This window comes from Apiospora marii, assembly GCF_038362585.1.
Source record: "Apiospora marii strain CBS 49790 chromosome Unknown utg000004l_segment0_segment0, whole genome shotgun sequence".
NCBI lineage: Eukaryota > Fungi > Ascomycota > Sordariomycetes > Amphisphaeriales > Apiosporaceae > Apiospora > Apiospora marii.
Window position 1 is genome coordinate 2726171 of NW_027117375.1, and position 13578 is coordinate 2739748.

The 13578-nt window shown below is 53.5% G+C and overlaps 4 protein-coding genes across 4 annotated transcripts; 2 read left to right on the plus strand and 2 right to left on the minus strand.

Moving 5' to 3' along the window:
- Positions 1-50: 50 nt before the first annotated feature.
- Positions 51-2930, minus strand: PG985_006803 (uncharacterized protein; the record flags this gene model as incomplete). The annotated part of the gene is made up of 4 exons (XM_066826572.1): positions 51-1275; positions 1330-2066; positions 2114-2797; positions 2856-2930. The coding sequence occupies 4 exons, from the start codon at positions 2928-2930 to the stop codon at positions 51-53; spliced, it is 2721 nt and encodes a 906-aa protein (XP_066686179.1).
- Positions 2931-4842: 1912 nt separating this feature from the next.
- On the plus strand, positions 4843-9039 carry PG985_006804 (uncharacterized protein; the record flags this gene model as incomplete). Its single annotated transcript, XM_066826573.1, has 2 exons — positions 4843-8431; positions 8498-9039. The coding sequence occupies 2 exons, from the start codon at positions 4843-4845 to the stop codon at positions 9037-9039; spliced, it is 4131 nt and encodes a 1376-aa protein (XP_066686180.1).
- A 1136-nt stretch (positions 9040-10175) lies between these two features.
- On the minus strand, positions 10176-11840 carry PG985_006805 (nucleolar GTP-binding protein 2; the record flags this gene model as incomplete). The annotated part of the gene is made up of 2 exons (XM_066826574.1): positions 10176-11746; positions 11816-11840. The coding sequence occupies 2 exons, from the start codon at positions 11838-11840 to the stop codon at positions 10176-10178; spliced, it is 1596 nt and encodes a 531-aa protein (XP_066686181.1).
- A 681-nt stretch (positions 11841-12521) lies between these two features.
- Positions 12522-13578, plus strand: PG985_006806 (HAD-like protein; the record flags this gene model as incomplete). The annotated part of the gene is made up of 3 exons (XM_066826575.1): positions 12522-12628; positions 12742-12851; positions 13061-13578. 3 exons carry the CDS (start codon positions 12522-12524, stop codon positions 13576-13578), a joined length of 735 nt encoding a protein of 244 aa, XP_066686182.1.

Here is a 13578-nt window from a genome sequence, read left to right on the forward strand (position 1 = left end):
TCGCTCCTCCGTCTGTACCGGCTATTTGGACAGATCGGTAAATGGCTAGATCAGAAAAGGTCGTCGTAATCATCCCAACCCAGCTGTGCGTATACCGACGTTTTCGCCCCTTCATCTTGGTTATTCTTGTCATTCCTGGCAGGTGTAACATCAACATAATCCGCTGTTCGTTTCTTGGCCGGTGTAACTGTCACGTAATTCTCGATGGAGGTCATTCGCCCGAGGCGAGGCCTCTTGACTGGTGTTTCGGCCATGTTGATACCACCAGGAGAGGACGGCAGCACGATGCCACTGTCGCGTTGGTTTAAGTGGCTACCAGGCACTTCCAGATATTGCGACCGTCGAGATGGCACCGGCGAAGAAGCGAGCACGACGCCTTCGTCTGACGCGGACACCCGAATCGTGTCATATTTTAATGCAGACGGGCGTGCCGGCGTGGCTATAGTTCCCCTTGTTGGTGGTTTGGCCACTCTGGGTAAGACGGGCGACTCGTTGACCGGAAACGCCGTATCCCTATCGCGCTTCCTTGGAGCAGATGATGATATGAAGGAGGCAGACGGTGATATATGCATCTTCTCAACCGAATCAGCAAGAGTACGATTACTTGTTGACCTGCCTTGAGATGGTCGGCTAAGCGCATCTCGAAATCGGTGGCCCACTGGTGTTGCCTGAACAACATCTTGGAAACGAGTGTACTGCGTTGGCTTCCGTGACTTTCTTAGCTGAGCCAGGGTTGTAGTTGCGCGTCGTTCCTCGGCTTCTTCCACAGCTTTCCCGACCGCTACCTCCCTATTTGGCTTTCTCAGGCTGGATATAGCCTCCTGAAGTTCGGCCTTCATTTGAGCCTCCTTCTTGGCTTTGTCCTCGGCAGACGCACGCTTGATAGGAGCCTGCTCGACAACAGAAGCCTTACCCTTAGCATGACTGGAATCCTTGGAGTCTGGCCGGGGCACGCTTGTTAGAGATGTAGATTCGCTAGCTTCTCGTTTTAGTACTGGGTACGTTGGAGTTGAGGCCGATCGCATCAGCGCGATCATCCCGCTAGGGCCACGCGACATGCTGCGTCGGTTGCGCTCGGTTTCCTTGGATAAAACCCGCTCAAGTGAATGAACCGACTTCGAGGCAGTTGGTCGTTTCGCTGAGGACCCGGGTTTGCTTTTCGGCTTGGCTATTGGTTCTGTCTTTCTTGACCTCGGCTTCGGCGGTGATGGCATCACCGGACCACCCAATTTCCGGTTGACCTCATCGCACTGTTGAGGAAGTCGAGCAGAGTAGCTAGCCTTACGTCAGCAAGTCATCACGGCACAATTCAGGGCGTCTTCCTCTTACAAGGGCACTATTATGTCGATACAGAAGTCTCGAAGGGGGTCAGAGCTTGATCCCTGCGACTGATGAGCGCCATCAGCGTCTCCAGCGTGGGATTCGCCCGGCAGCTCAACCCCGTCCATTGTTGTCGACTGCCATATAGATAGCCGGTCTGCCTGCACAACCAAAAGGACGGGGAGATTATGTTTGTTCCGTTTCTTCACCGGCGTCTGCTTGGACGAGTCTAGGGCGGGCTCATCGCCTGGGAGGGCAGGGGCTTGTGAGTTGGTACCGTTGTCGCCAGATCTCGAGGACTCCAAGGCCAATATTTCCAGGATGAGAATCATCTGTAACTGGGTCTCCCTTGTGCGGAGATATGAAATCTGTAATCTGGTTTCCTCGGCCTCGGCTTTTGTCGAGTCTTCGTCTTCCCTTCGCTGGGGCTTGCGTAAGGACCACCATTTCCGAACATGACCATCCTCGTCAGGGTAAAGAACATTTTTCCCGAGTTTCATTTTCTTGGATTTTCTCTTTTTGGGTTTGGTCGCTTGTTCGTCCCCCGAGTCTGCCAGACCCGTTTTCGCCAAAGCAATGATTTCCGGGACGGAGCTCTTGTACTTGGCGTCAATTTGTTGCGTTGACAATACAAGGCTCTTCAAGAAGTCTATCAGGTCGTTCATGTCCAGGTTCGAATCACAGTCCAAATGGAACGCAGCTCGTGCTCGAGACAGAGGACCTTTCGCAAAGTAGGCTAGAGAACCCTAATGACCGTTAGGTGGGTTACCATGAATGATGAAAATCGACCTACCATCGAATGATACAGCGTTTCAATATACTGATTGCGAATATTGTTGTATATGTCGTCCGCTGTAGTTTGCTCTATAGGCAATTCTGGATTTGTTGGTAGTGTTAGCTGAGCTGCCACCTGGGCTTCAGGGGCCGGAAGAGTAGCCTGGCTGGCAGTCTGGCAGTTTGTAGCTGGGTCCACCGGCGAAGGGGCATTGGACGCCTCGGCAACCGATGCAGACCTCTGCGGTTTCTTCACCATTGACTGTATGGCTTCGATGGCAATACGTCTTTTCTTGGTCTCCTTGTGCAGTTGAGGTGTGACTAGTGGTCCTGAGTCTGGGTCCTGAGCTGCAATCTGCGGGCGCTGCTTGACCATCTTCGTGTTCGTCACGGTGGCACAACCACTGAGCTGCTCCAAATTGACACAGCTGCCCAGCTTACATAAAGAGTAAAGACCATTGTCGTGTCGTTCCAAAGCGTAGACAGACTTGTCACTTTCGAGGCGTGCAATTAGGACTACAGGCCGAGCTCCTAAGCGACCTTCGAGATCCAGGATCTTGATGGTCGATTCAAAGAACCGGGCATATGCGAAATCACCCTGAGGCGAAGCAAGATCGAGAGAGGCAAGAGGCAGGTGCTCTCGAGGCAGAAGCATGAGAGGCTGAAGACTGCGGGGCTTGACAGAAAGCTTTGGGGGGTGAGGCTGGAGAGAGGATGGCTTAGAACGGCATCAAGACGAGAGGAATCCTATTGGCACTCACCCTAACAACAATCGAGGGCCTCAGAAGGTCCTCCATAGCATGGACATCGCCATGCTTACGCTTCCGGGCAGACATACTTGGAGAGAGGCCCTCATGTTGGCTCGGCCTGCTGTCAGACTCGGGCGCTATCTTGGGAGGCGGCGCGCTCGAGCTGGGCGTTTTTATAGACATAAGGAGCCTGGCAACGAACCTTCCATCGAGGGAGGTAGGATATGCTGTCAATCGACCGAGGGTAGGGCACTGTACAATGGCTCGATATAACTATTCGATGCTTCTCATGTGCCAGACAGCAGTGCATGGCCCGTTACTGTGGCATGGTACCTACACCAAAGATGATTTCAACAAGCCTGGAAATAGGAAGAAGAGTACGGCACTAGCCACAATCCGACGCGTCTCGGGCGCGTTGAGTACCGACCACCAATTGAACCATGTAATTGATTAGATTAAGTGAGGTCCCGTCTACAGCTACAGTCAATAGGTAGCGACCAGTCGGAGAGTCGGGCAGTCGGGTACTTCTGCACCTTTTGCTTCCCGTCAATTTTGACGCTTTACCGGTTCAGGCATAGTGGAGTACAGGGGTTTGAGGATGGTATCATGTGGCTTGCAAAGGGTTGCCCCCCAAACCAAAACCTGCCGACTTGGTTCGAAAATCATCGATCGCAAGTGGCTTACGCAGGCAAGTGAGGGTCAAGCGCCTTATTGGCGAATGTGTGTTCCACGCATCCAATTGATCATCATCCCTGATCACATCATTGAAGACATTAGAAACCTGCTCCGTCTGCCGTCCTGCGTTTTGCACCTCATCTTATTTGATGAGGGACCCCGGGGCCCCTTGTGAAACCTGACTGCTTGTGTGTGCATATTGCGGTGCTGTCAATCTCCGAACACCTGTCCGAGGCCGTCACACTGCAAGCATTAGCCTGCCCAAATATTAGTTGTTCTGATTCCAGTGTTACCATCCACGGGTGCTAGTAGTAGGATGTGGACGCTCAGCTTCTAATGTTGACTCTTCTGGATGGTCCCGAAAGGCCAAACTCGATGCATAGACGGGACTCGAGTGATGAAGATCATATCTATTGGTGATTGGAATACCGTGATCGTCATGCTGTTCACGTCGCTTGCTTGCATCGATGATACTCACAGCCGTCGTCCCACGTGGCGTTAAAGTCCACTAGGTGACTGGAACATAACGACTGTTAGGGGCTGTTAGACACCAGACAGCAGCCTAGTGTTTCGATTCATGTTGGCTGTTGAGACCTGTTGCCTGTACTTAGTCTGCAGCCCAATAGCCCTGGAGGTTTTGGCCCGTGAAAGCCCCAGGCTCGCCCAAAGCTGGAGCCAATAGCCCGAGTGCTGGGCAGTATCCTTACATTGGTGCACCAACCAGCCTTGGTACATACACTGCTGATCCCACGGGCAGATTCCGATGTAGGTCCCGAGTCTTGTTTCTTCAATCATTTCGATATCGTGTCTCCAACTGCCATCGCGATCCGTCCACGCCTCTTTTTTTTTTTTTCTTTTTTTCTAAACCTGCTTGTGGTTGCACCAAGCTGTCCAAATCGCTGCCACCATAGAGAAAAATAAAAAATAAAACAAGAAACACCAAGATTTGCTACTCAGCTGAAAGCAATCCGCTGTGCCCGGTCTTTTTCTTTTCTTCTCCTGCCCTGATTGGCACCTTTCACGATCCTTGGCCCAAATGGATTGCTGTCTCGACATCTCGTGATACCCTACCAGGCATCCCGCTTTTCCGGTCCAGACTAAAAGAAGATCGTGGGTGAGGCTCCATCGAAAAGCTAGGCCGGCAACAACGGCGCCACTGCCCTCGCTTTCTCCTCTACACTAGAGAGATATCTCCAACCTTGTCGCAACCCGCCGTGCTCTCCCCTTCGTCTCTCAGATCCGTGGTTTTACCAACTTGTTGCTTTATTCGGCCACCACTGTTAGCCAACCACGCCATTTCCCGGCAGTGGCAGCAGCAACAACCATGTCGTCCGAAACATCGCCACGGGCTGTGCGCTTTTCCCAGGGCGAGCACGAAATGCTTGGCGAGAAAATGAACATCAAGCCGCAGCGCCCCTTACCGCCAACAATGGACTCAGACGCCTCAGGCTCTTCCGGAGACTACGTCGCCGACCCCAACGACCCTGCCGAACTCGAGCGACAAGACGAAGTTGGCTCTTTGGCGCGATACGCGGATTCGGGCAGCCATTCTAGCTCAGTAGCATCTTTGGCACCCAACTCGTTGGCCAATAGTACGAACAGTCGTCGAGGAATGGTTCACTCTAGCGACACAAATGGCGCGTCTACACCGTCCGGCGTCGTCAGCAACAGCACCCGCCAGGCTCAACAGAGGCCCTTGCCTTTAACTCGAACGCCGTCGGGTACGTACGCGCCGCAGAGAGGCCCTGGTATCAATACGCAATCATTCCCACTCAACACCCGGTCCGGCTCGCGTCCTCGGCGTGGCGAGGATCCTGCCGATAAATTCCGCCATCAGGAACCCGCCTATCTTCGTATGATGCGCCAGGAGCCGAACATGAATGGTTATTTCGACCCCTACACCCCGAGTTTAGACTATACGGACGACGAATCCGAAGAGGAGACGCCGTCCTCCGAAGGCGCTTACGACGACCGCTATAATGAAGAAACCATCATGTTTTATAATGACGACAACGATTTACAACCCACGGAAGACGATATCCAAGATCCTGTCAACCGAGAAAGGTTGGAATGGCATGGCATGCTGGCCGCTGTTCTGACTGGAGATGTCGTAAGGCAAGAAAAGAAACGACTTATTGGTTCCTCTGAGCAACAAGGCGGTAAGACTGCCCACAAGGCTGAGCTCTGGGTTGGTCTACGCTCTAAAGTATGTGGACGGTCTCTTGCGGTTCAGAGGCGAATGGTGGAGGAGGCCCGAGGGAACTTGGACAGGGTCATTGACGAGATCACACGATTCGAGGTTCAAGGAGAGAGTGAGGCCGGAAAACCCCCTATCGATCAAATCCGGGACGTCGTGGAAAAGATTGAAAAGTGCGAGAGTCTGTACCCATCATGGGATGCTCTTGGCGCTGAGCACAAAACCGCCAAGTCCCAGGCATTTCTAGAGGCCTCGGATGCGGTTCTTTCCTGGTACAACACGAATGAGATGATCAATACGGAACTATCAATTCTCAAGAAGTGGGTGGGCAACGACAACCTCGACTTTCACATGAAAAAGCAGCGATCCCCAAGCACCAACGGTCTTGGCGACGAAACCTCGTTCTTGGACCGCCTAATGAAAGAAGATGGTCTTAAGTCTCTTCATGACGACAACGGCGGCAGTTTCGAGGAGAAGCAAAGGAATGCAGCCAAAACCAAGACTCTCGTGCGCCGCAGCATGCTGTCGGCCATCTCTACCACCATTGCGAAAGCCAAGGAGACCCTCATCGTGAACTCGGCAGCTTTCAAGAAACGCCACCTACCACCGTATATCGAGGAGATCCTTACTCTCATAAGCTTCCCATCCCGTCTCATCGAGGAAATCATCAAGGTCCGACTCGCGTACGCCAAGAAGATGAAGGAAACGACCCAGCAAAACTCGATTCTCCAGGATCAGATGATCGCGCAGTTCGAGCTTCTGCTCCAGCTGGCTATTAGAATCAAGCAAGAGTGCCTGACTGTATTGCAGCCACAGCCGGGCTGGCAACTGCCCCCATGCATTGACGATTCATTTGACCAGGTCGTTCTGGATGCGCTGAAGTATTACTTCAAAATGCTGAATTGGAAGCTCAGTAGGAACAAAAACACATTCAAAGAAGCCGAGGTCTTGTTTCAGGAATGGGGATTTGCCAATGAAATCGGCAGAAACCTGCAAGGGGGTGACATCGAGGTTGCTGAGCAGTTTAGCACACTGACGTTCAAGGCGCTCAACCGTCTTAGCCAGACATTTGAGCGCGAGCTTCAGCGGAAACCCAAGGAGTCCGTCGACACGATGAGCAAACGGTACAAACAGGTTCTGGAATCTGTTCGGGTACGTCAGAGAATGCTGCAGCGCTTCTCCCGAAAACTGAGCGATCACTACGAAAACGCCTCCGATATGAGCATCGCGTTCGCCCCCGATGATCTCCAAAGCTTCTACGAGCGTCTGTCGGTGAGCGGCCATTTCCTGGTGGACGAGTTTGAAGGTATCCAGATCGTGGCGTCACCTGCCCTCGTGGGACGTGACGACGAAGTACAGACTATTCTGAGAACATGCTTCCATGACCCCGAGCTGGCCCCAGACCGCACCGATCCGTACGTGTTGATTCTGCGACCCGAGACACCCTTGCACTGGTTCGGTAACCGCAGCACGCAACCGCTCAACATCGACTCGACCGATCTCAAAATCGGGCAAATGCGGTTGATTGCCGATGGCTCGCAATACCCCTTGATCACTGCGCGTAAGATCTTCTTGGAGTCGATCGACATGCACCTGGACTTGGTGGTGGAGCAACGTTCCAACCTGCACAAAGTCAACGCTCGGCTGATGGAGATACGCAAGGTTGCTTTCAAGCTGTCCAATACTTTCATGGACAGTGTTGAGACCATCCGAAAACAGACTCAGGGGCTTGACTGTGCAGAGCTTATCCAGACCTGCTTCGTTTTTGCCACCGAGTTTGGCCAGCGATCTCTGCTCAGCATGGACAGTAACCGCCGTCAGATGAACAACATGAAGCTCACTAAGCTGGCACTGGACTGGGTCAGCTTCATCTGCGACGATTGTGCTGTGACCGACCGAAAGTCTTTCCGTTGGGCAGTCCCGGCTCTAGAATTTGCCATGGGCATGACAAGGGGTCGGCATATTCTTGGATTAGACCCCACTGAATATTCCCGACTGCGAGCCAAGGTCTCAGGATGCATGTCCTTGCTGATTTCGCACTTCGACATCCTGGGGGCCAAGTCGAACCAGGCCGCCCAGTCCGAACGAGAGCGCATAGAGGCTCTCGTCGGGCAATTCAAGAGGATCGACAAGAACCGCATGCTCGATGACGAGGAAGCTTTCAAGTACATCCAAGAGCAACGCCTCGAGAAAGTGGCCCAGGTCGACGAAGTGCAAAGGCAGGTCATATCTGAAAGACAGGGGTTGGGCCGTGTGCTTGAGTTCTCTAACGAGGTCGACCGATCTCTTGCCTATCTATCTTCCTCAGCCACCAACATATCTATGCGTTGGCAACAGGGCCATTTCGTCGGAGGTGGAACATTCGGAAATGTCTACTCGGCAATGAACTTGGACACCGGACACCTGATGGCCGTCAAGGAGATCCGTCTACAGGATCCCAAGTTGATTCCCCAGGTTGCCACTCAGATCAAGGATGAGATGAGTGTTCTGGAGGTACTTGATCACCCCAACGTAGTTTCGTACTACGGCATTGAGGTTCATCGTGACAGAGTATACATCTTCATGGAATTCTGCTCGGGTGGATCTCTGGCCAACCTGTTGGAGCACGGTCGTATCGAAGACGAACAGGTCACCATGGTTTACGCGCTGCAGCTCCTCGAAGGCCTTGCCTATCTTCATGAGAGCGGGATTGCTCACCGCGATATCAAACCAGAAAGTAAGTAACAGTCTCCCCATCTGTGGCAGACGATTGCTTGTTGCTGGAAACTAACCATGTCACTAGATATTCTTCTTGATCACAACGGTGTCATCAAGTATGTCGATTTCGGCGCTGCCAAGATCATCGCCCGCCAGGGCCGTACGTTGGTGAACGCTACCAGCGCACAACCTAACCGTTCCATGACTGGTACGCCAATGTACATGTCCCCCGAGGTGATCAAGGGTGAGAATCCAGGTAGGGCTGGTGCCGTCGATGTTTGGTCGCTCGGATGCGTTATCTTGGAGATGGTCACGGGCCGGCGACCATGGTCGAATCTTGACAACGAATGGGCTATAATGTACAACATTGCTCAAGGAAACCCGCCACAGCTTCCCGGCGCCGATCAACTCAGCGAACAAGGTATCGACTTCCTGAGGAGGTGCTTCGTCCGAGACCCACGGGGCCGTGCGAGTGCGGTCGAGCTGCTACAGCACGAATGGATCATGGCCATCCGCAGCCAAGTCGTCGAGCCGGCCACCCCGAGCGACTCGGGCAACAACTCGGCGCAGAACACCCCGCACCCGAACTCAGCTGGGAGCCGCCAAGGTGCCGATCAATTTTCTTAGGGAGATCATTCTTCTTCGCCCGGCGTGCTCCCATCTGTGAATCATACCGAGGAAGAGGCAGAGCGGCTGGCCATGGAAATCGAACGTACCGAGTCGGGCCGCATCCTCACCATAGCTGGCCTGGCGGGCAACAGCTCCTCGACCGAATCCACCAGCCAAGAATAAGAACATGCTCCGGTTTCAACTTCCGCCAGCCCCTATACCTTCTCGCTCTGGTCCGCACATGGCGATATCGGACAAGGCTTGCTTTGCTACTGGGTAGCTAAGGGGATGTATTGCGTTTATATACACGTGCCGATGTGTTTACCGTTGTTTAGAACACTTTTGATGGATGGCCACAGTACACGAAGAACATACGAGGACCTTACTCCCTATTCTTTTTTTCTTTACCTTTTTTACCCAGCATCAGCGGCGGAGTTCCAGTCAACTTTTTGTCAATTCTTTTAGGCGCATGCATTCATCAATCAACGAACCAATTCAACCGTCTTTCAACCTTCCTCTCGCCCCGATTATCAATAGCCAAAATATGCAGAGAAGAAGATCAAAGCACGCAGACAGAATTTGCTCTTCGAATTGTTTGCCTAAAGTATCAATACCCGCACCTTGCGGGCTTCGTCTCTCTGCGGATCCAACCGGGTCTCTTAGTGGTGTGTAAAGGAGTGAAGTGCAAGCCATGTTGGATAGGCTTCGTGGGGAGCGGGGGGCGAATGAGGGTCGATGGTGAACAGGCAGATCGGTTAGGCTCATGTATGAAATGAGTAGCAAAGATAGCGGTAACTTATAATACTTAAGAAACAACAAATCACTACTTACACCGCCCGACTACTCTACTTGCCCTTTCCATATTCTATCTCGTATGGATATATATATGATCCACCCACATCCAGGGGTGACTACACGTTTTTCTTCGCACTTGACTTCTGGCGTTGTCAGATGGGTAGTTCTAAGGGGTTAGTTACATGGGATATCCATCTGAGACTCAGAAGGCAACTAAATAATACGATTGGCAATCGAGAATTCAAATCCATTACTCTCTAGATCCATTTTTCAAGACGCCAGAAACGCCATTCTACCTGAAGCTTCGGGGGTAAGGTAGCAAGAAGATCAAATACGCCTTGGGAAACTCGTAACCGTTTCTACTGCTCCATAGCATCCTCGTTCGAGGCATCGTTGCCCCAGAGGCCGTCAAGCTGGAATTCCTTGGCCCATTCTGTCACGATTTGCTTCTGATCCACCAAAGGTCCGCCCCCGGACTCGGCACTCTTGGAAGCCTCGCTAGCAACAGGCAGTTTGGGCGCATCAATCCAGCCTTGGATACGTCCGTCGCGCCAATCCGTCACCACCGTCATAGCGGCTGAGGGCAGGTTCGGCACACCGCCCTTGCCAAGTCGGCCACGCTTGCGTGCTACCTGGACGAGGAAGTCGGTCGTTTGGTCGCCACCCGACGAGATGAGTGGCGGTAAATCGTACACATCCATGAGTTTCTGGAACAGATCTGGCGATGAAGACAAGCGCTTCAGGAGAAGGCTTACGGCCGGCATTGGGTCGTCGATCTGCTTGGGCGGGACTGCGTTGAGGAGCACAAGATTTGCGTGTTGATCAATGGCCTTCTTCTTGGAGGAAGACTCGCCGTCCTTGGACGAAGGGAAGACAATACCAGGCGAATCGAGTAGAGTCAACTTGCTGTCGATCTTGACGGAGCGTATGCTTGTCGTGACACCAGCCTCAGCTCCGGCAGGGCAAGCTGCACCGTTCTTACCCATTCGGGAAAGCAGTGCGTTGATAACGGACGACTTTCCAACATTGGGGTACCCGATAACACCGACTGATACGGCACGCTTCAGCTGCTTCGAGGCAGCGAATGACTTCAGCGACTTGAACAGGGACGTGGAAGTGCTCTGGACAGTTAGATCGCGGTGGTTGAATGTCTGGGCATTGGGTGCACAGCCAGAAGCCCGCAGGGGAAGCGTGGGGAAGTATCTCCGGAGATGGGCGAGCCACTCCTTCAGGACAGGCGGCGGGATTAGATCGACCTTGTTCAGAATGAGCATGAGGCGCTTTCCACCGCTAGCGGCAGCCATAACGGACCGCTCCACTTCACGAGATCTCGTGCCTTCGGGGTCGCGAGCGTCGAGCACGTAGAGCACGACATCTGCCTGCTCAATGACGTTCTTGAAGACTTTGTCGTGCTGTTTCCTGGACGAATCGGGGCCGGGAAGGTCTGCTGCGCCATCATCGTCCGAGTCTGAATCCTCGTCGTCATCCATATCGCTGCCGCTCTGGAGCTCGCGGTCGTACTGTTCGGCGGCTCGCCTTGCACTGGCCAAAAGAGCGGCCATCGGGTTGGAGCTGTCGCCCTCGTCGTCCTCATCCATGGCATCATCGTCTGCTGCGAAACCCTCGAATTCCTCGTTACCCTCCATGTCGACCTCAACGGTGTGATCGTTGTCGGATGCGCCCGTCTTTGCGGCCTTGGCCATCTCCCTGCGCTTCTGCTGCTCCTCCTGCTTGCGCCTCCGTCCATCCTCAATCTCCTGGAGAATCTTCTCCTTGTAGGGGAACAGATTGGGGATACCGGGATCCTTCTTCATTTTGGACCGCCATTCTGGGTTCTTCTTGGCCTCCTTTCTGGCCTTCCGTTGCTTCGCGGAAGACGCCTTCTCAATCTTGTGCCGAAGGCGAGTGGGCGTCCGCTTGGACTTGGGCTCTGCAGCGCAAGTTTGGTCAGAGTCTGTAAACTGGCGAGATGGCAAGATAGGTGGAAGGGATCACATACTTCCGGGTTTGTTAATGCTCGGCATTTTGTTCCCGTAAACTGATTGACTTGATACAAGACGCCTTTGTTACAGGTGTATGGTGTTGAGGTTCCCAAAATTTCCAATCTTATCGCAAAGGAAGTGGGATGGACTTTTTCTGCCGGTCCAATGCCAATCAGAATCATCACTCGACCGTCCTCGCCATGGCTGCCCCACCGATACGGCTTCACCGCCCAGGGTACTTAGGTACATACGCCCTTCTGGCTGCTGAACTTAAAGGCTTCAATTGATCAATGCAGCAACCCAGGTCTATGGTTTTCCATTGCACCTGCTTTGGACAACTGCGTCTTCATGACGTTGTGGGCTGACCATGGTTGTGTTCTTGATCAATCAATCAGACCACCACGGATCCTAGGCCTGACAGAAGCAAAGTTCCTGCAGCAGCGAACATGCTATGGCGGCGGCGGGTGGGTCAGCGACAGTCGGAGTTTCCTGAATCGGGCTGGAAGGGCCTCTCTCTACGATATTGCACTTATAGACAGTCACAGCATCTGTCTCTCTACACCTCAAGAACACTGGACATTGGCCAGCACGACAAACCAGATAGAGCAGGAATTTACTTACATTCACTCGAGTCTGCTTCACTTGCAATAGACTATTTGTTGCCCCTCAACTTCATTCGACTTCTGTGTTGCAACTTCCACAAGAACAAGACAATCTGTCAGCATGAGTTATACGGCTCCTCCGGTAAAAGTAGGCTTTCGCGGCCTGCTCTTCGACATGGATGGTACGATTATTGATTCCACGGCAGCCGTCGTTAATCACTGGCATGCGTAAGTATGGCTTGTTACACTGCTCGTCCCCTATCCCCGACGCCCATCGACCCCTGGTGCGATCACTGCAGACTTGCTCTCGCTCGCCCACTGATTCGTTGACATATGTACAGCATCGGTGCAGAGATCGGCGTGGATCCCAAGGTCATCCTGCAGACTTCACACGGCAGGAGGAGCATAGACATGCTGAAGGTGCTTGCTCCCGAGAAGGCCAATTGGGAATGTGAGCGGCATTTTTCTTCTCTTCTCTTTCCCCCCTCTCCCTCTCCCTCGCCCTCTCCCTCTCCCTCGCCCTCTCCCTTTGTACCCCCGCACCCAACCAATCCCGATACCACCACCCTCACTCCCTTTTGGGGAGGGCGGCTTTGCTGTCACCAACCAGCCCGCCGTAGGCGTATCAGGGCCTTACTCACTCACACACCGAGTGCACAGACGTCCGGCATATGGAGGGACTCCTCCCCAAGCTCCACGGTGAGGATGCCGTCGAGATACCTGGGGCCCGAGCGCTCCTGGACAGCCTGGTTGCCGCCCGCGCCCCCTGGGCCATCGTCACCTCGGGCACCGAGCCCCTCGTCAACGGCTGGCTGGACGTGCTCAAGCTGCCTCACCCGGACCACCTGGTCACGGCGGAATCGGTCGAGAACGGCAAGCCAGACCCAGCCTGCTACAACCTTGGAAAGGAGCGGCTGGGCCTGGGCGGCGGCAACGACAACGACGACGACGACTCATCACCAGACGATGATGTCGTCGTCTTCGAAGACAGTCCCGCAGGGATCCTCTCTGGTAAGGCTGCGGGTTGCAAGGTCATTGGCTTGGTCACAAGTCACACCCTGGACCAGGTGCTCGCCGCCGAGCCTGACTGGATAGTAGAAGATATTCGATCAGTGGAGATGGTCGAGTGTGCTGGCGGTGTGGTGACGCTGCAGATATCCAACGCTCTAACGCAATGA